The following is a 23181-nucleotide window of genomic DNA, read 5'->3' as shown; positions in this document are numbered from 1 at the left end:
CATTTTCTTTTTTTATTGATTTCTAGTTTAGATCAAGTTTCTATAGCTAGGAATTCAGCATTTCTAATGTTTTATAAGCAAAGATCAATTGTGGCTAGCAGTGGAGTCCAGGACCCGCGTTTCGTCCTATTTGGGACTCATCAGCTGGACGCACCTGCATTTCAGAGTTGATGTTCACTCTAACGCTCGAACTCAGTACAGTTTGCTTCAAACGACATCGCGCGTCCTGGATTTCACAACTAGTCACTATCCTTCTTTGCCTATGATGCTTGTAAATTAAGGCAGTATCGAGGCGATATGCACATTATACATATATGCCAATAAACGACTGATCAATTGCAGTCCTAAACATCAATGAGAAGATTCAAGTAAAACAATACCAAGTGAATTATATCGTTTTTGTTTTACTGTAATTTTTTAAAATGAAATTTGTAATAATTCCTGAAAACTTATATGCCATTATTTTATTTTAAGTAATATAGATTTAATATCCAATGATTCATTTGTATAACTATTTGCTTAAATATTTTGTAGAAAGTTTAATTCATGCAATTGAGTTAAATGTTATATTATAAATAGTTATAAATGTTACGAGACTATAAAAGTGTAGCAAATTATATATATATATATATATATATATATATTGTTGGAAGGGCTGTAGAGTTAGTATAGTGTTTATGGTGTAAATGATAAACTGACCCCAGATAGAATACCACTGAACATCTCGAAGTACTGGTCGGTCGTTCACTTCTAGTGTGGTACTCTTGAGTAGTGGGCATCCTGACTTTGCATCCATAAGAAAAACGAGTGACCTTGCAAAGGAACGCTTAGCACATAGGACATGTAGCATTTATTCAAAAGTGTGAGTGTCTAACTACAATCATTTCATGATACCGTATAATCCTCATTAATAGTCGACGGTAGATAACTATCCCACACTCAATATATTTCGATGCAAAACATGTTCATCTAAACTTAGTTATTTCTATGATTAATACTGTGAGATTTAATAAGGCACGTTTTATGTATCAACATGTTATCGAACACAAGCAAATAATCTCAAGATACTATTGTTTACCCTTGCCATATATGTTCACTTTCATCTCCATTGGTCATATTTGAATTACAGAGTGCTCTTTCATTATGCTTTTTGAAGAAAAAAACAGATTTTTTGTCAATTTTCTAACGTTGTCGACCTCTTATAGTTATTATCTTTTGAAGTTTAATTCGTGATTTTCGAAACATAATTGTTGTGAATGAATAAGAATTAAGGTTTGCGTCTTCAGTACACAAATATAACCTTTATATAAATTATTTATACATAATATCGGTTAAATACAATATGAAGTCATTATTTTTACAAAAAAATTCACTGAAATAATAATACTCTTCGACATAACATCAACTCGAATGACCTGATTCGTAATTATTCTCTGAACGTATATGTTTTAACTTAAGCTAATCATTTTCAGTGAATACACTAGGCATTTAATGTAATGTATCATACTGAAGGTTTAGCTACAAGCATAGATAAATTCGATTTTTTTATAGATAGGTCAAATGTTAAAATTTTAGAACGTATTGCAAACCTCTGTATGATCATTAAATGTAAATATTTTTCTAATGAAACATCATCTTAGATTTTCAACTTTGCTAATGAAAAAATAGTTGAATTCATGGGTCAATTAAAGCTAAACCACCATGGAAAACCTGGAAGCACTGGACAGCCGTTTCGTCCCAATATAGGACTCCTCAGCAGTACGCATCCACAATCCCACCCTCCGCGAGATTCGAACCCAGTATCTATCAATCTCGCGCGCGAGTGCTTAACCATAAGACCACTGAGCTAGCATCCAACAATGTTAATGTCTATCTTCAAGTAATCCACGAAATTACGCCACCGTACACCATTGTCTTCAGTAAGTTGCTATTTTACAACAGACTCCGTTGAACTCCACTGGTAACAGGTTCTCACCAGAACTTCAGGAAATGCCTCTTGAAGTCAGTCATTAGTGAGCGGGTGATTATTATCAGAAGGGTTTTGGTGGAGATACGGCTGTTCAGTGCTTCCAAGTTTTCCATGGTGGTCCAGCTTCAATTGACTCATGATTTCAACTGATGAAATTTCTACAATCTCCTTAAAACCCCTTCTGATAGTACAAATTATTATGAAGTGTTATAATCCAATGAATGAATATTAAGCTCATTTTTTTCAACAAGAAGTCAAGGTAAAATAGTACGTCGTAATCTTTGTAACTTTCATTAAAGTTATTTCAATAGGTTATAACTTTCTTGTAATTAAGTCTTTTTGACTGATGTCAATAGAAAAACTCATTTCATGAAACCAAATATTTTAGACGTTAGCTGGAAAAATGATTTAAGTATTTATAATAATTAACTTTTTTTAAGGAGGTTCGGTGAAAAATAATAACAAAAAGGCATCCACATTTTATAAAAAATAGATGTTAGAAAAATGATATTAACATGGGTCGTTAAATAGGATTCATCTTTTTGGAATGTACAATTTAAGAAAGCTTCTTGAAAATGTTTATCTAAACTAATTCAATAATGCTATGTACAGCAGTGAAACTAAATTGATGAAGTAAAAGTTTGCTGACCAAATCTGAGTCAAATAAAATGACTAGGTCATCATTAAAATCTTTGAATCATCTTAATTCTAGTGATCTGATTTTTCACACTGAACTAATGATGTGTAAAATATGCCAACAACTGAGCAATGATAATTTATTTACTCGTATTTGCTATATTTAGTATATCTGATTTTATCTTGCAAGCCAAAATATGGGGTGTCTCAAAGCTTATATTTCCTCATCTTTGTAAGAACTAGGGGTTATTCAAGACTAATCAACTTCGAAGATTCATGATTTCTAGTAAGTTTCTGAGCAAACTTTAAGAACAACGCTATTTAGTGACGTTATATTTTAGTGAAACATATATCACTGGTTTAACTTTCTGCAGAAGAACGAAATGAATGCTAGTTGATGATGCATCAGAAATAAATATAGGAAGCATTTTCAAGGACGTTCAGAGAAAAGCATCACTTTGAAAATATAATAACCGAATTCTGAGGAAGATCTGTTTCTAAGAACCTCATTCGAACAATATGATTAGTAAAATTTGGAATGATTCTTCAGTAAGGTTGGAAAATAGGAATTATGGAAAACTATTGACGGGTGTAATTCTGTGAGAGTTTTCAAAGACGGTACATTTTTACTCCAGATGAAGCGTTTCAAGTCTTTTTGGATACTATCAAAGAATACCAAGTACCCATGTCAATAAAAACCAGCGAAACAGCAATGTAATTTATACCGTTAGCGTCCATTAATCACAACAACTGCACAAGGTAATTTAATGTGAAGTTAACAGTAAAGCGGTATTCTGTACCTTCTGTTGGAGGTTGAAGTATGAAATTTCTATCCTTCGGATAATCGTAACCGTCAACCGCTTTCTTCACTGTATTCAAAGATTCATACTTTCACACTAGGAATAGTTTTTTTAAGATTTTCTTAAGTTAAAACAATGAATATTACGGACGATATCAGGTTTTTCAGGAAATTATAATCCATTTTCACCGATAAGTTTGGTGACATGTCCTAGGACCTCATCTTTTTCTCCATGCACCGAGTTCCAGAAACACTACTTTTTGACATCGAACTCTATCTCTGCCCTGTATTGAATAACTACTAGTATTAATTGTAATTAACTGAATAAAAATCCTTGAATCTACCAATAAAACCTTCTGACAGTCATAAACTAACAAGCACGAATAGTTAAGAAAATATAATGAATGAAAGTTGGATGCGTTGTGTTAAAATGTAAGTAAGACGGATAATTCTGTATAAAGCATAAACGGAATAATATACTACAAATTTCGTATCAATAAAAACTATGATTTCTAAATAAGCTCAAAATAAGTTAATGGGTAATATATACTTCAAAGTACTTACAAACGTAAATCCTCCGACAATGCTTCGATAGTTGAATTAGTAAATATTTTTTTGTAAACAGGATATCTATAAATATGTTTAGTTGCAATGCTCTGCATATCATGAGGCTGTTTTCATATACTTATTCAGTGAGTAAGCATGATAAAGCACAAAGAAATTCACGTACCTCATTTGCCTTTAGTTTTCCTGACGAAACAATTAAGTCAATATGTCATTAAACTTCAAAGTATGGACCAACATCAAATTAATATGATCCTACTCAAAGAATGAATAAAAACTGCGGACAATAAAAGATATTTATTGTCTGCACATCTTGAACATATATTTTCATCAAGAGGCAATTTTTTCAAACTCAATTTCTCCGTTTTTAAATGGGGTTAAGTCAAACAAATCTTCTGGTAAACGGTAAGATTATGGTAGTGACCTCTTACTTGGTTCATTTCATATAATTCTGAAGGCCCAATCTTCGAAACAACATCGGAACTAATCGAAAGTTCCAAAACAAGTAGCCACATAGATTTATTTTTCTTTACCAGTTAATGTCTTCATGTCGCTATATTATGCATTAAATTATTTTAGTAAATTGTAGTAAACTGTCACTTTTTATAGGTATTTTATGAGGTGTAACTCAGACTCATCGTGTAAACTTCACACAACCGATTAGTGATGTTTCAGTTTGTATGCTCTGTCTAGAATGCTATTTTACGCTAAAAACGACACTATATCTAGCATTTGATGGCTTTTATCTCTGATTAGATAGATTAATTCTTATTTCAATATAACTTCCAATGAAATCAAGTTACTTAGCAATAGTCATACCATATTTTAATTATTAATTTTTTAAGAAGTGTTATGTTTTAGAATGATGCAGAGAACTTGCAGCTCATCTGGATGCTTCTGCTGTCGTTGGATTCTTTGAGCAGAATGATCTGATTGAGGCTCATCCAGTTTTTCTACACAGACACCCTAAGAGCTGATGATATTGTTCAAATCCGGAATGAAAGCTTCACAATTAAACCATCTAGATCGAAAAATCAACAACATCAAAAGATTTTTGTTTTGATGAAAATTTATGACGTTAAAGAGTTATGTAAAACTTTAAGATGATTTATAAAACCCACTTCTGACAAAGTGAACTGATCCTCACTTCAGGTCGTAGACACAACTATTCCCACTTCCAATGTTGTTGGCTAAACACGTCAGCGTTCTTTACAGAGCTTTAACAAATTGATGCCAAATTAATTCATTAATGAGCAAACATTTACTATGTTGAATAATTTTGAATGGACCTTGTACAATAATAATTGCGGCATTGAAGTGTAATAGTATTGTACTCATGAACCGATTTAAATGTTCTGTAGGTAAATTTGTAAGTGGCCATTGATACACCGAGCTCAAGAGACTCAAAAAAAACAACTGCCAATTCCTCTCTGGTTTAGAATTGTCTTTAATGTATGTCAGTTATCCTAAAGAGTTTTTTTAAAGCTGCTAAAAGGGCAACTATTTTTTGACAAAAAATCTTTCAATCACATAAGAAACGATTAGAAATTAACTCTCGAAATTCATTAGTAAAATAGTATGATGAGTTATACTGCATATTTTAGTTTGACAAACATGTGCATAACGGTAAAATTTATAGTGAATTTAAGTTATACAGTTGGCTTCCATATTTACTAAGCATTTACAAGTTTTTATGCATACATAAATAATAATATCGGTGATGACTTACTTACTTACGCCTATTACCCCTTGGTGGAGTAGCGTAGGCTGCCCACCAGCATTCTCCATCCAACCCCATCCTGAGAAATCCTTTCCAGTTGCTATTCATCCTTTTCATGTCTGACTCCAACTCTCGATACAGTGTATTCTTTGGCCTTTCTCTGTCCGTTTCATTTCAGGATTTCAGGTTAGCGCTTGCCTTGTGATTAATTTCTCGATGTGTGTCCTATCCACTTCCAATGTCTCTTCCTAATTTCATCTTCAGCTAAAAGCTGATTTTTCCTATCTCTTAGTAGTCTATGCGTATTGATATTACGTTTATTCAATTAAGGATAGTTATCAATAGTTATTTTACTGTGTTTCAATCAGATGAATCTTATGATTCATTTTATTAAAATAATTAGTAGGTCATAATCTGCACTTTTTTCTTGGTCATTTATTAAATAATTTACACTTATTTAATTTAATATCTACTTTTAGTTCATATTGAATAATTAAAAAAATATGGTGGAACACTTGAATGATGAAAGACTGTTAAGGACCGTGAAATACGAATTTTCGGACATTAAGTTATTTTTCATCTTTTATCAAAATGTTTCTAATGTACAGAAACTAGTACTTCATAGATTACCATCCTGTATGTATTCATTTGATCTAACCCTTAGAAATAACTTTGTAGTAGAAACAATAAATATTTCTAGTAAAAAAACAATTTATTTAAAACTAAACAAACAAAATATCTATGCACGTTAACTGTTTATGTGATATTATGTTCTGCGATAGAATTCTCAATTATCATACAAAGTATAATGATTAAAGAAGTAATTTCTAAGTACCTAATGAAATTCAATGTATGATCAAGTTTCTAATGTTGTTTGACTAATTTCTGGAGATTTATTTTCTGTTTATCAATAAAAATATTCACCTTTGGTCATGGCTTCTCACTAGAACTCCAGGAATTACCTCTCGAAGCTAGTCACATGGTTCTAGTGAGAAGTCGTGACCAGTGGAGTTCAACCAATGTCCGATGAAGGCAGGTATCTAATTCGGACAGTGGAAGTTGGTCGCGTAATTTTGTGGATTGGTTAAAGTTAGATATAAACATCGTCGGATGAGGGCTTGGTGGTCCAGAGATTAGGTGTTCACGCACGTGAGTCCGAAGGTCCTGGGTTTGAATCAGAAATACGAAATTGTGGATGTACAATGTTGAAAAGTCCCATGTTAGGGCAGAACGGCTGTCCGGTGATTCCAGGTTTTCAATGATGGTCTACACATTGATCCATTAATGATCTCAATAAAAAAAATCAGCAATCTCCACAATCCCATATTCACACTTTTTGGTTTAAGAGAAGATCGTTTATTAAAATAACCATTTATGAACTGTACACTGTATCTCCACCACCGACATAATGTTAACATGAATCACTTAAAGAGAAACAGAACAACTATACAGTCTATCACTAAATGATTTTTGTTATTGATTAGATTCATTTTAAAATCCCAGAAAAAAATACTGTATTCAAGTCATTTCAGAAAAAACCTACTTTAGCGGTGATTAAGTAGGAAGCTGAGCTTTTATCATCATTTGTGTATGTATATTCACAATAAATAAAATGACTTGAAATCACTAATTCTAGACTGACATATTTCATTATTCAACTATCTAATAAGTATCAGTATTGGGGTTGTGAAGATTATTAAGTTTTTGGTTGAGATCATGAACAGATTGATGTTAGACCATCGTTAGAAACCTGGAAGCGCTGGACGGCCGTTTCGTCTTATTTTGGGACTTCTCAGAAGTGCACATCCACGATACCGCTCACGGATTCCAGTCTCTCGGAGCTAATCCGTGTCGGATAGAGACAGGTATCTACCTCAGTACAATGGAAGATGGTCGCGCGATTTCGTGGATTGGTTGGTGCTAGACACTAACACCATTGGATGCGGCTCAGTAGTCCAGTAGACTAAGCGTTCGCGCGCGAGGCTAAAGACGCTGGGTCCGAATCCCGCGAGCGAGATCGTGGATGAGCACTGCTGAGATATCTGATAATTGACAAATTTCGCAGCATCCTATAAAGATCTAGCTAACTCACAAAAGAGAAGTACTATTCAGTTTCATTGAACTGTGCAGATTGTGAGAAAAAAAGAAAGGAATAGAAAAACAATTCGACTTAACACATTCATAGATATCCTGTTTACAAGATAATATTTACTAATTCAACTACCGAAGAAATTACTGTGAGAGATAGATGGGATAAATAAAAGTGCACCATTTGAAGACCATCAATATAATCCAATAAATATGTTGTATGAGTGAATATACAGTATGACTGGATGTGCATAGTTATTTTTTACATTGCTAAAGAATAAATAATTTATTCACTCCGTTAGTAACATGCTGTTATTAAAATCCAGAAACAGGATTGAAATGACAAACAGTCATTTAACTAAGCTGGATGCTTCTTATAATGTTGCAGTCCTTAGAATGATGATGGTTTACCTGTGCAGATTCTTTATTGATATTCACATCATCAGTACCTAATGCAAAAAGCAATGGTTTGATCAAAATTACTCTTCAAACGATACACCAGTTTATCCATATTGTCATGCTTTTAATTTCTATAAGTGCATATTATCTTCATGTGCTTTCACTGTTTAGTTATTTGTCATCTAGTTGTGTAACAATTTGAATTTGTTTATGTGGGTTGATATATCTAACTTTGGTTCAGTGATTGTACACCGATGTAAACGCTACACTCATTTCGATGTTCATTAATGTACAAAAAGTTTTCTGATCTATAAGGAGTGTTTTTATGAGCGGAGCTGATAGTCACTATTTCTGATTTACAACCTCACATAGTCAGTGACATCATTTTTTTTAATATTTGTATTTAACTTATGTTGATTTAGTTCGCGAGCCTGACCAGGTCTGTAAATCTTGACGAAATTGTATATGCTTACTTTCTTATCAATTCATACTTTGGTTAACATGGTATAACAAAGCAAAGAATTTAGTAACCAATAACAAACTGTATTACTTGAGTTCAATAAACAATTTAAACCTTGAAGAAATCGATTTAAAATACTTTGAAGACTCTGGTTCGTTAATACGATCATCTCAGTGAATAACCTCATACGTCAAAAGCTGTTTATTAGTTAATTCTCTGAAGTAGGATATAATAAACTATAATTTAAAGTCAGATCACAAGGTGTAGCAGAACGACTAGCTAAAAAATAGTCGGTATGAGAAAAGACTCAGTTATGTTGAATTAATGACTGCAATTGATGAAACGTTTAAAAAATGACTGACTTCACCGATTGCATTGAATTTCTTAATCCTTCAAATCACACATGCAAACAAAAATATGCGTGATACGAACATTCCCTGTTGCTTTAGCACCCTGTACGAAAAACGATGATGACACCGTGGATAAATTGTTTGTTGCTACTAAACGCCTACACGTTTGAATAAATTGTGAGCAAATTTTAAGGATTATAAATCGTTTATAGACCGTTAACTTATAAAATCAAAATAATGAAATATCGATGGTCAGTTAAACGTTGAACAGATTTTCCTAACGTTATGTAATTAAATGAGCTCGGTAATTTTAGTGAATGCTTTGTTGTTAATCAGTTGCCTATTCTATCTAAAAATGTTTTGATTCCAACTACAATCAACAGAATGTACAAGATATTCAACTGAAGATGGTTTGTGGAGGTGAACTAATTATATTTTTTCAGAAATGTCTGGGAGTTATTTATTGGTCACTTTAAACTACTGATTATTCTGTAAAAAAAACAAAACGGAAGTAGCTAATTCCAATGTAACTTACTGTAAAACTTTGCGCAAAAGTCTATAGAGTAATGACCTTTTACTTTATGAATGCTTTCAACCTTTTGGGAAATGAAACTTATAATTATCAGTTATTAAGAATAGTTTATCATCATCTCGAATGTTCCTTGTGAAACCAATCATAGTAAAAATACCGAAACAGTCTATCATTATATCATCTAAGTTGGTTTTTATTGCGATTCGACCTCATACTTTTACAAATTCATTTAAATTATTTTAGATTTGTCATCAATATTTTTTTATTCATTTCAACATAAACGTCTATACTGAAATTTATATATTTATGTTTTACAAAACTTACACATTGAATTTAATCATGCATTTAATGATCAATGGTTATTTATTCTGTGATTATGTTACTATAAGTTAGAAATATACATTTTCAATCAGAAACTTGCGAGAAACAAACCAATATCTATTAGATTGGAGTTCTGTTACAATGAATTATTCAGTACATGCACTATTCATGGAATTTCGACACATTTTTACAACGATTTCTGTTAACGGCAAATAGTCAGAATAATCTAACCATTTTTTATTGATATATAATCGATAGATTGAAGGTAATTAGATTGATTACATAATATGAATAACGAAAAGCTTCATCTGCAAAACTAGTGTTTTCACTCTAGTTAGTGAAGCAGGGAAAAGAAGAGAGCAAATATAGTTTCGTTTTTAGTATTTAATTCAGAGTAGGGAAATCTTTAACACAGAGCATGAATGTATCACTAAGTTGAAATTAGTTCTATCGCATAGTGATAACCACTGAAATACAAACAACACTAAACAGATATTTCGTTCTGCTTTGAATGAACCGAGTAGGTCACATCAACGATGCCACAGATTATAAATCTCTATGAATTAATGCTTAAAACCCAATGCCATATATTCAAACTGGTCCTTAACAAAATCTTTCATACTCTGTAATTGTTTCTCTTATTTTAACCCATTAAACAAGGTCATTTTACTGAAAATACTTTCTGTAACATTAAATTCCATAGGTTTACGTTTTGAAATAGATACTCATGCATAGTAATACACTGGGTTACCAAACATGATCGATGTTCATTGCTTATTTATCTTATCAGTTTGTAATGAAAATAACAAAGTATCTTCGCATATCTATTTCCTGTAACTTTTTTACGTTTTTATAGTGTCATCAACCGTAATCTGACTTTGCATTCATAATGTCGTCTGGGATATGAAGAATTCCTAGTCTTGTTCATGTTTATACTAATTTTTTACAGTTTACACCACGGATTGTCGTTAATTAGACAATCACTAAAAATCAGAAATAACTTATAAGCCATTTTCTCTTAGTATTTAGAAACAATTGGTGTTTTCAACAAGTAGCTAGATCTAATTAGCAGATGCAATCTTAAATAATCTTAAGCGAGATTATAAATTTCAGCACAACTCTGTAATCGAACTAAGCTAGTGAAAAAGCAAGAAGAAGTATTAAGAAATCATGTTACAATATTTGAAAATATAAGTGCATTTATCTAAATGTTTAAATTTATGTTTCTAAAACCTAAACTTTAAAAATAAAAGGCATTCTGAGGTTACAAGAATTTGTTCATAATTACCTTCAATGTATTTCACGGGTGTATTGAAACAAGTAGGTGAGCCATATTGAGTTAAGACGCAAAGTACTGGGTAAGGATAACAAATAGATTGGGGAAGTATGAAATTTTCATCATCTGAGGTGGTTGAGAAATTTATTTCATATGTCCAAACACGGCCTACCTTGATCTGCGCTACTGGCTAGTATAGTAGAAAGTTTAAAAACTAGTAAAGATTAAATAAAGACGTGTCAATAATTCATTAATTCATCGAAAATTGTAGTAAGCTATTTAGGCAGGTTCACAACATGATTGTGATTTGAATGATTATCACAACCAGTGATTGACGACTTTACATAATATGGTGAAGAAACGTATGGAATGGTACAGATGGTTTCACTTAGATCTTAAGTTTCTTAATTATCTTAAGAGTTTCTTTTGATTACATGATTCCATATTCCCCTCCAAATCATATCTCACGTCTAACTTTTTCGACGACAACTAATGCTATTATCACTTTTAGTACACTAGTATATTACTATGGCTTGAGAACTTAGATCACTGCATATGTATACCAAGTTCTAGGGTCCATATAACTGACTGACTGTGTTGTTAATAAGCCACAACAGTATGAAGTATGAGATAGTAAACATAATTTTTATAGTTTACATGTAAAAAATAATAATTCCGAAACTTGATTAATGAAAAGAAATAAAATGTGGTAAACTTCAAAATTGTAATTATATGAAGAAATTAAAAATCTTGAGCAAGCCTTCAAAACAATCATTTACGAAACAACATAACAAGTACAGTAACATTGATTATTGCTTCTTGATACAAACGATATATTTTGACATAATTTGTAATCAGTCGTAATGACTTTTTTCTAAAGTTTCTATTTCTCTTTGTCTAAATAAATGTCAAATGCCTTTATAATTTTTTTCCCTGTTAAGTTGAATAATGAAGACAAAAGAAAAATAAGCAAAGATCGATAGTGACTACCAATGGAATCCAGGAAGCGCGTTTCGTCCCATTTGGGGCTTATCAGCTGAATGTGCCTGCACTACGGAATCGATGTTCGATCTGGGACTCGAAGCCAATACCGTTGGTTTCAAACACCATCACGTTATCCGCTTAGCTACTGGGTCCTGGTAGCCTTTTTCCGATACATCCAGCTGACGAGTACCAAACAGGACGAAACGCGCGTCCTCGATTCCTTTGCTAGCCACTATCCATCTTTATTTATGATTCTTGTGAATTAGGGCAATATCAAGGCAATCCGCACAGTATGCACATATACCAATAAGATATTGATCAGTTGCAGTGCTAAATATCAATAAAAAGATTCAAGTAAACACACAACTAAACTTATGTAAACAATTTATTGTACTGATGGCTGTTGCATTGTTTCAATCTGTTGTTTATAATACCATATATTTTGTATTCGAAGATCGTGAAACAATCTAATTTTGCAAATTTAAATATTTGAATGTTTTATTCAAGTTTATGTAATCCTGAAAAGCTAATAAATATTGAAGTTAAATGATATTTTTTTTAAACATATCTTGACAGGTTAACCGAAGGAGCAATTGATTAGAGTGTGAATAACTTATGAAACTGACAACAGGTACTACTCAATTTATATAAATCTAATTGTCGACAAGTATAAACCGCATGTAAATTATTTGTACTGTCGTCATTTTGATTTATATTTAGCGTCAGTAGCCCCCGAAGGGACTCCAGGTGGAGTTACTTATTGATTACTAAGTCCGAAATATTTTTTCAAACAAAAGCTACTGCTTTCGGAAATTAGATTTTTTGAGATCGCTGATAAGTGGCCTATGCTTCTCCATGAGAAGTAATAGGTGTAAGTAAGTAAGTAAGATATGTTTATGATTTGCTTATAGACTAATAAATCATATTCACTATGAATTGAGTTACCTATAAATGAATAAATAGATAATGATATTTTGAGATGAAAGGCATAGTATAATTCAGGATATAAATTTTAATAATTCTACTAGTCTTTGGATAAATTTAATCCTTACTTCAGTTTGTCGTAATGCATAAATTCACATTTATTTCCGAAAAATAAACAATTGTTTGAAGTAGATATTCATTTACTTTAAGTAATGGGAATATTCAATTAAAAGTTAGTACTTTTGTAACTTATATAGATTTAGCCTACATTCTTTATTTTATACAATAGAATTATAAATTTAAAATTTATTCATGCATAGACAGAATGTATTCTACAGTTCAGTAATTTAATTCATCTGAGGATTAAAGATTAAAAAAAACATACAGTTAGAAGGGAATCATGGATCAATATTATACTTTAAATTTAGAAACAACCTGTTGGTAAATTACATCTCATAAAGAACATATTTACGTGCAATTCGCATAGCTTGTTGTGGCATAACAAGACTTTGGAGTAAATTTTAACTCAAACCTACCATTCATTTCCATGAGTAAGCTAGAAAGCTAAAAAATTTGAAATTTTGCATGGTTTTCAGAAATGCTTATGATAAGTGAATATCATTGAATAATTGTATAGTAGATTATATACTTCATGTAGTTTTGCTTGTTTCAGTTTTTAAGGAAACTCTTGAAGTATTTGTAATGTTCTCTAATAAGAAAAAGAGTTGACTGGAGGATCGTTTTTCGCTTTGTGACCTCTATATTCACTGAGGAAACTAACATGTGACTTAACTCAAACTATTTCGATTAAATATTTGGTATAAAACTGAACGTCGTATTACCCTGATACGTTTTTAGTTACTATTCTGTTTTTAAACTCTGTTTGTTTAAAATCTGAAAATCGATTTCATCGACAAATTATTTAGTTTAAATTTTGGGTTCAGGCATTCTATCGTAATCATGTTTATGTCATGAAATCACTTATTAACAAAGTTTTTAACTTATTACACATGTATGACGTCTTCAGAAAAAAGTATGATAAAAAATAATATGATTTCTGTGTTACCCTTTTCATTAGTAATAAATGAGTATTCTTTGCAGAATTAAACTGTTAATGATTTGATTTGGATTATTACTTTCAACACAATTAAATGGAATATTTCATAGCATGTCAAGGAGAGATTGAACTTCTTAATTAAAGATTGTGACGTAAAACCACTTAAAAATTCATATGAGTTGGTTTTGATGGAAATTTCATAGACTTAAGAGTCGTCAGAATCGCTACTATTGTGGTGTGTGCTACTGTTATCGACAGATATATGTAGTATGTATCATTAATCTAAAGTGAAATACCTGGAGGCAGAAGGTTAAGAAGATCAACGAATGAGAACGAGAATAATAAATGATTGGTGTAGAAACGAAGGAACAATAAAGTCTGAAACGACTAACTGATATTTGCAAAAAGAACTGTCACGTTTCAGACAATTGATTGACATTTTTTCAAATGAAGTATTTACTGTATGGTACACAAATTTTACAAAGATGTCGTGTAATTTTGTATTCACATATATTCGATTGTTCCCACTTATGTTCTCGTTCACTACACTATACTTCTTTTAATAAATATTTTACCTCACATGTATATGTATATATAAGTATGTATATACATGCCTATTTCTTAATTTCTTTTACTGAAAACTTACTTTTACCAATTCAAGTAATCTGTTTTATCAACAATTCGTTTTATTATTTTCAAGATTAAACTCACTAATATACTTCCCACGTGTTCAATTCGTTGGAGTTGATATCTAAAAGTCTATTAAATAGTAAAGAAATTATTTATTTTTTGTGATTAATCAAATCAGATATTTCTACTAAAATGTTTCTCATTATTATCGAAATGAGTTTTGTGTTTATATTCATATTTTGTATCATTAGATAGAAATTAATTATTATTCTTTCGAGCATATTTATATGCTTTACCTTTCATGTCTTAGTAACAAAATGTAATCAAATAAATTTTATTGTATTGTCTATTACGTCAATATTCATGTAATAATATTACGTTCTATCATAAAGAACAACAGACTTACTGAATTATATCATAACAACACTTATAGATAATTAGTTACACAACAACATAGTGTTAATACATTAGAAATTTCATAATAAATAAACTATACAATGAACAGTCAAGCATAAGTAATCATTAAAATTGACTAGACATATGAATTAATAAACAAACATAGAATATTATCACTAAGAAATTATGATTGAATATGATAGTAATTTAATAATTGAGTTCATAAGTCAATTGAAACTAGACATAGATTATAGTTTTTGCATCAAATCATATGAATGATATAAATTAGATTAGACTGAATTTTTGTAATTTGAAAAATAGACTTTGGCAAACTTATTATTATTATTATATATATATATTACCCAGAAATAAAAACGACTCTTTATACGCCTTTATAAAAATATCTATTATCTAATATAATGAAACTCACTTTCTTTTGAAGTACACTATAAGAATATTAAAACTTAAGCTTTAAGAAAATTTTCCCAATTCTAAATTACTAGTTTACTTACTGCAAAAAAAAACGAGAAAAAGTAAACGAGACAAGTACTTTTTATGGATATAAAATGTAAAATCAATTTTTCCCCTAGAAACAAAACAAATAAGCTTATTTACTTATTCTTACAATACCCTATGGGCTTATTGATTTTTCAAATTTTTTTTGATTATTTTCATTATGCCTTTTTTGTATCATCATTCTGTAATACAAATTAACTAATTATTCAAGGTTTAGATCAGATAAAATTTTTAATAATTAATTCTTTTGATTGAAATCATAAACCATCATTAAAAATCTAGAAGCGCTGGACGTCGTTTCGTTTTGTTGTGGGACTCTTTAGTAGTGTGTATGCACGGTTACGCTCAAAAGATTCGAAACCAGAGCCTTTGATCTCGCGCCCAAATGCTTAACCTCTAGACTACTGAGCCGTATCCAATGATGTTGATGTTCAATTCACGAAATTGCGTCACCACCTTCCATTATACTGAAGTAGATAGCTGTCTCTATGTGAGGGGGAATTCTCAGAGTTCTAGTGAGAATTGACCGATAAAGTTAATACATGTCGGCCGTCTAGTGCTTCCAGGTTCTCAATGGTGGTCTAACATCAATCAAAAACGTAATAATCTCCACAATTCTTTAGTGGTAATAATTAATTATTATTTTCTCTATATCTCCTAGTATAAAGAAATAAAAATTGACATCATATGCCTATAAAATGCCCGCTACCGAAAATATCAAAATATTTTATTGAAACATTATGAATTTATCCGATTTCTTTAATATCAGCCTATACGTTCCAAATTGTTTCACTGTTGAATATTTAATCAACAAACCATACAAAACAATAAAAAAAATTACAATCAATATATTTCTTTAGACTAATTCTATATTTTGACTTAGAATATTACGTAATTCAGTGATGTTTAACCAACAATATTTACTTTTACTTCTAATGAAACAATTGTGCTAACCATTTGTGAGACAACAGTTGTTAATAATTAATAATAAATATATAATTTAACAGCTTTTCACTGTAATTACCTTTTAGAAATTATTATTGTTTTATTGATTTTAATTATCAGGATATTTTTGATTTTTCTAAAATTTATTTTCAGAAATTAACGCTTAAAGATTTTGCATCTGAAGTGAGAGCGAATCTGGATATTGATATGTTTATAAAAGAAGCAACTCTTTTATTGGATTTGGATGGATCCACCTTAGAGGATATAATTAGTTCAATGTTAGAAGCAGTTTTTAATAATCGTCCTATTGTTGATACAGCAACATCAACAACAACAAATACAACAGCGAATATGACACCAAGTAGTCCTAGTTCTCCTGATGACACCGATTCAGTTCAATGGTCAAGAACTTCAGCGACTACAACTAGTGGTTTTGGACCAAAAGTAAATTTTTCAATAACTGGAAATTCAGATAAAACTAATTTATCAAAACTGGATATTGAAAATATGAAACTTGAAGCTAAAAATTCTCTTCTGATGCAGATTAATTATGAGGGATATACATGTAAGTTACATCTTTGCTTACAAATCAAAACGCCGTACATATAATGCTTACATTTTGCCGTCTCTTTTGTATGGTACTGTTTAGTATATACTCCAGTTTGAACTAAATCCTCCCCAACCATCATTTGTATGCAAATCATGACATTTATGTCATTAAATAAAATGATCATGTATCCCTAAAGAAACGTACTACTGTTGTCGATTCCCTATGACCGTTAATAGTTTGGTAGATTCTTTCGGTCTCAAAGAATTCAAAGTAAAAAAAAGATTTTTTTCGAATCAGCAGTAAAAACTATATAACGCGATACTAGGTACTATAAAATAGTCTATCGTTAAAGAATCGGTCCATATAAATAATTGTAAAACTGTTAATGAATAATTTTCAGAGACTGTCATCGCTGTAATCTTTTTCTACTTTACTCTTTATTCTCCTAGTTGATTAATGTTGCAATTTAGCGGATTAAGTTGAAGTCTGATAAAAAAAGCATTTGGGGTGTAACGATTTATCGTTTTGATGGCTGATAAATGATTTTTCATAATGAATCCAATACATTTCACCTTTCTTCCGTAAGAATAACAGCTGTAGTATATTGACATGCAAGAGACTAATTCCCTTTACAAACTCATCAATAATCACTCCAGTAAACTTGGATATAGATTTGAAATGTTTCGTTTGGTTGAATGTTCTCAAACGGAAAAAGCAATATTCTTTAGATCTGCTTACAGTATTCTGTAATTTCTAAACTATATAATTTTCTGATTACATACTCACCATTCATGGAATATTTTTAAAAAAACATCAATCAGTTATCTCTCCAAATAATTTTCGACAGTAAATACTTTTTTCGAATAAATAACAATACATTATGCTCAATGTTCAACTATCTTTGAGTATCATGTGTAAATTTTACTCTCCAGTAGAAATTTAAACATGTTCAGTTTAAATAAATTAATCGTAAAATGAACTATAGTTTTAGCTCATTTTATTGTTGTACAACATTCGATGCTTTGAGAACCATAAGAAACTTTATGTCGTAGTTTTGTATAAACTCTGACAATACTTGAAACATCATTCACTGGCAATCTCTTCAAAGAATGTTTTGTCGTCAACCGGTATTTTTTTAAAATGTCTTCCTCTTACAGTGCAAAACACAAAAGTGAGGAATACCTGATAAGGCACCCATAAGCTAATCTGTAGTTGTAAAAGCTTTGATACTTTTATTCACTGAATTTTACAGAAAGTAATATAAATAACATTCAGAAATAACTGATGTTAAGCGTTTCCATTAAACACTATTTATTATTATGTTAAAAGATGAGGCGAGTAAAGAGTCAAAACTTTAAGTGACTGTCATCACAACACATGTAAAATGTAAAACTTCATTTAAGTGATTTACTGATGAATAAATTTTGCCTGTACTTAAACATATTTTTCATTGACACATAAATTAGTTATGCTTGATTGACTTAAACATTATTAGTACTTTTGTGTCCAAGATTTATTTATTGCTATTTAAGCCTTTGAAATATTGGAGACCAATTTTACATGAATATGTTATCATGAGAATACTTAAATAAAAGGTTTGTCTTTACTTCAAGCTTCTGTGATTATTTCATAGATAAAATTTAAGAAATAAATATATTACCAATAATGATTCCATTCAGCACAATGAATAGGGGACATAATGAATGAAAACTAATATCAGTAGTTTCATTATTTTCTTTAAAAATAGAATTAGGTTGTGATGAACGAGAACTAAAGTGAGGACAGCCAATTTATTGTTTAAAACAAAATTACAAAGTTCATTCGTAAAATGTGAAAACCATACATCCAATACTTCATTTGCGAATCTGCCCTCCATTGTCTCAAACTTCATCGTACCTTCGTTGTTATCAAAATTATTCTCTGTTCTCGTTCTCTTGGACTTGATCTCAACCTTCTACTGTCAGGGATTCCACTTCTGATTAGTGATACATACTACTTATATCTGTCGACATTAGTACCATACACAACAAGGTAAATTCAGAATATCCAGTTCCTGAAGACATTGTGCAAAACGTTTTTTCGCATTTAAGTATGTTAAGGGGATACAAAAAGTTAAACTGATAATATATTAATAGAAAAAATCTTATTCTGAATTATACAGGATTAATTGAGAATAGGAAAAAATCCTATTTTATGTAAATTACTTGGAAAAGAAAAAGTAATTTGAAATTTAACCAATAGAACAACTAGAATTATTGATTAAAATCAAAAGTGAACATTGATAAAGGGAGCCATTTTGCTACTAAATTCACAAAAGTTAATAGTACAAAATAATGAATTCTTTTTATCAAAAACCGGCTTTAATCTTCCTTATGGAGTAAGTTAACTAGTTCATTTTTCTAGATGTTCGGTTTGTGAAGCTTATTTGACAGAATCTTGTGAAATTAAATTAGATCTTTTTCGATCAGATGAATAAATGCTTGTCTCTACAATAGTTAACAATGAAATTATGGTTGAATTTACTTCCACCACCTTCAATGCACAATGTATGTTTTATATCTAGCAATTACATCCAATTTCCTATTTAGCTAGTGAGTGCTTTTAGTAGAATGTACTTTTTGTTAGAGGCTTGAATTGAAAATTTGATCTATGCTATGTATTCTTTTCTTAGCTGCGGTAAACTGAAAGGTTCATAGGAAGCAGTTGTGGTTAATTCCAGACATTTAAAATTAATTCTGAAATGAAAATTACGTTTCAATTTATAAGACTCTCAAACTAAATAAGATAGCAAAACGATTGAAAGCACCAAACATAACGTTTTCATTTGATATTGAAAACCATGGTAACAACGTGATAATTTTCTGTTATGTTTGAACATTTCATGTTTCATTGAAGATGATCTCAACAAAACACTCAGCAATCTTCACAACCCTGTACTGATAATTAGCATGTGCTCACTAGTGACTAGATTCGAAAAGTAACTATTGGAGTTCTTATGAGAAACGTCAAACTGAAGGTCCTGGGTCGAAGTCTGGCGTGCTGTGTAGTGAGTACGCATTTCTGGGGAGTCCTAAGTTAAGACGAAATGGCCGTCCAGAGCATCTATGTTTTTAATAAGGGTCTATCACAAGTCGATTCATGATCTTAATTAAAATTTAACCATCTCCACAACTTTATGCTGATAATAAACTAATTTATCTGTTATCGGCTAAAGGATTTGAAGACCAGTATAATAACATTAAGATGTTATCATTTTGTCAAATAAGTATTACAGAACTTTCTGGAAATTCAAATAAACTGGATGTTGCAAGATCGTAAAGTAAAACATTTTTAGGTAATGAATAGTGAAAATTCTAACCATATTCTACAATCATAAACAAAATTTATGAAAATTTCAACTGGTTTTACACGACTCAATTAACATTACTTAATAAACATTTACAGCATAATCAATACTTTTGAGATGAAATTTCACTACTTGCATTATGATTAATGAATAGATATTGTTATACGAGTCTCAGAAAGTTCAAACGTTACTGTTCCTCTTAATATTTTACTGGAAATAAAACTTTTTGAACTAATTATTTGATAAGACATTTCTTCTAAGATTTACACTAGTTTCACTTAATTTCTTAGACAGTAGCTTCATCATACTTTATTTGGTCAGTTTTCATGTAGTGAGTTTATCATTTGTTTTATTTTTGTTCTAGATCAAAGGCTCGCAAAAACAATTAAAGGAGTTTCACTGAGAGATGGTGATTGTTTGTCAACCGATCAAAGTTGGATTTGTGCCATGTAAGTAGTCACCTTGAACAATAATAATAATAGCAGCACTCAAATGGTATAACCATTCATATGTATTAACTAATATGAAGTTTGTTTTTTCAACAATAGTGATATTAGGACTAACTGAATCCATTTATCGATAAATAATCAAAACTTTCATTTAGCACAGACTGATGAATTTTCTAAACTATCGTTTAGAAATCATTTGCTTAACTGAAAATTAGTCATCTTAAGGGTTATTTCAGATAAGTAACATTAAACAAACTGTATTTCTGCTGTTTCTTTTATTAAAATATATCCTTGCTATTTAAATCTTTAACCAAATAGCTTTTAGTTTCTATTTCAGTGTTGATTATTAGATCATGAAAACTATTCATAAGTGCCTGATAGATAATCAAACTTTCAATTAGTTTGAAATACAGAAACATGACATTATTCTTTTTACAGTGTTCAAGGAAAAATAAATATCCAAACATTGGTTCAAAAAGATAATGATTTCAGACAGTAATATGATAATAAACAATTAATTCTAAATTATTTACTTCATTAAAACCCTAGGACATGTGTTCATCATTATGTAGATGTGTCTTTTAGAAATTTTTTTTAATAAACGGAATACACCCATTAAGATTTTAAATAAGAAAGATTAGTTCAGTGAAGAGTTCGCTCTTCGGCAAATTCATTTTCAAAGCTGTACAATCACAATTATACATACTTATTTTACAGGATGATAATAATCACAATAATACTGATAATGAACTTTTGTTAGGCATGGTGACAGTGAGATAAAATAAGCAAAGGTAATAAAAAAATTTTTAAACAAGGAAAGTTTAACAGTTTTTTATTGTTAATGGCCTTGTTTAATTTACCTCACTGTCACCATGTCTAACAGAAGTTCACTATCAGTATTATTGTAATTATTATCATCCTGTAAAATAAGCAGATATATTTGTATTTGCACAGCTTTGAAAATGAATTTGCCGAGAAGCAAACTCTTCACTGAACCAAACTTTCTTATTTAGTATCTTTTAGAAATAACCGTATAAAGTTGCTTAAGATTAGAATACTTTACGAAAAACAATTAATTGTTACTTGAACTCTATTTACCATGTTATAAGATTATTTCAAATTGTTTCTACTACTTGAATTAGGTGTTCATTAAGATCAATTCATAAACGTTATCTTGCTTTGGCACGATTAAATAATCCAGTTAATTTTGGCAGGTCAAGTGAAGGAACTTATTTGATTGTACTTATAATAACACCAACGAAAGAGGTAATTTTGTTTTAATTTTGATGTTTGTATACATTATATTGAATTTTGATGGTGAGAATAAGTTAACAGCCAGTAAATAATTATTAATATAATAGTTGGATTCATGAGTCAATTAGGGCTGGACCACCGTGGAAAAACTGGAAAAACTGGACACTCGTTTCGTCCTACTGCGAAACTTCTCAGCAGTGCACATCCCCGATATTGTCACGCAGGATTCGAACCCAGGGCTTATCAGACTTGAGCACGAACGCCTAACATCTAGACCATTGATCCGGCATCCAACGGTGTTAATGTTTAACTTTAACCAATTCACGAAATTGAGACACCGTACACAATTGTCTTCATTGATTTACCATCTCCACTGGTCAGGACTACTCACTAGAACTCAAGAAAATATCTCCTGAAGCTAGTCACTAATTAGCATATGATTATTATTGTTATCAGAAACGACCGTCCAGTGCTTCCATGTTTTTCATGTTGGTCTAGATTTAATCGACTCATGAACTCAACTACTAATTTACTACAATATCCACAAGATCCCATTCTGATAACAATTATTATTCTCTTTAATATCAAATTCATGACTAAGAGTTTTGAAGTATTATCAGGTGAACTAATTACAGTAACTTCAAATTAATTAACGGTCAATATTACTCATTTAATTCAAACGACTGAGTTTATAAACATATTTAATTAATAAGGAAAAAAAAGCCACTAATATTTAGTTTTTTAGTTGCTGTACTAGATTTCGATTTTGAAATAGATTCAATATCTTAATTTATTGTAGAATCACTGGAATATGCATCTTAACTATTGTAGTTTAAATTTAGATTAACTGAACGCAACATTCATTGAAACGCTAATTCGTAGATTTATTTCTTTGTTTATGATTTCATTTGTTAACTACGTTAGAATTTTACATCTACACGGGATAAAAATAATCTTTACAAGTGATTATAATTGAATTAGTAAGAAACATTTCAGTAGTATTGTTGTGAACAAGA

General features: G+C 30.5%; 1 protein-coding gene across 1 annotated transcript in view; it reads left to right on the top strand.

The window, feature by feature from the left end:
• Positions 1-23181, top strand: part of MS3_00003748 (uncharacterized protein) — a gene marked incomplete at its 3' end in the record, with an annotated part of 86212 nt that overhangs the window by 23839 nt on the left and 39192 nt on the right. The window contains exons 3-5 of the mRNA XM_012943827.3: positions 16720-17131; positions 20827-20911; positions 22054-22177. Coding sequence (XP_012799281.3) covers positions 16720-17131; positions 20827-20911; positions 22054-22177 — 621 coding nt within the window. The remainder of the gene's footprint in view (positions 1-16719; positions 17132-20826; positions 20912-22053; positions 22178-23181) is intronic.

This window comes from Schistosoma haematobium, chromosome ZW, assembly GCF_000699445.3.
Source record: "Schistosoma haematobium chromosome ZW, whole genome shotgun sequence".
Taxonomy (NCBI): Eukaryota; Metazoa; Platyhelminthes; class Trematoda; order Strigeidida; family Schistosomatidae; genus Schistosoma; species Schistosoma haematobium.
Note: the sequence above shows the minus strand (reverse complement) of the source record. Positions and strands in the feature narration are given on the sequence as shown.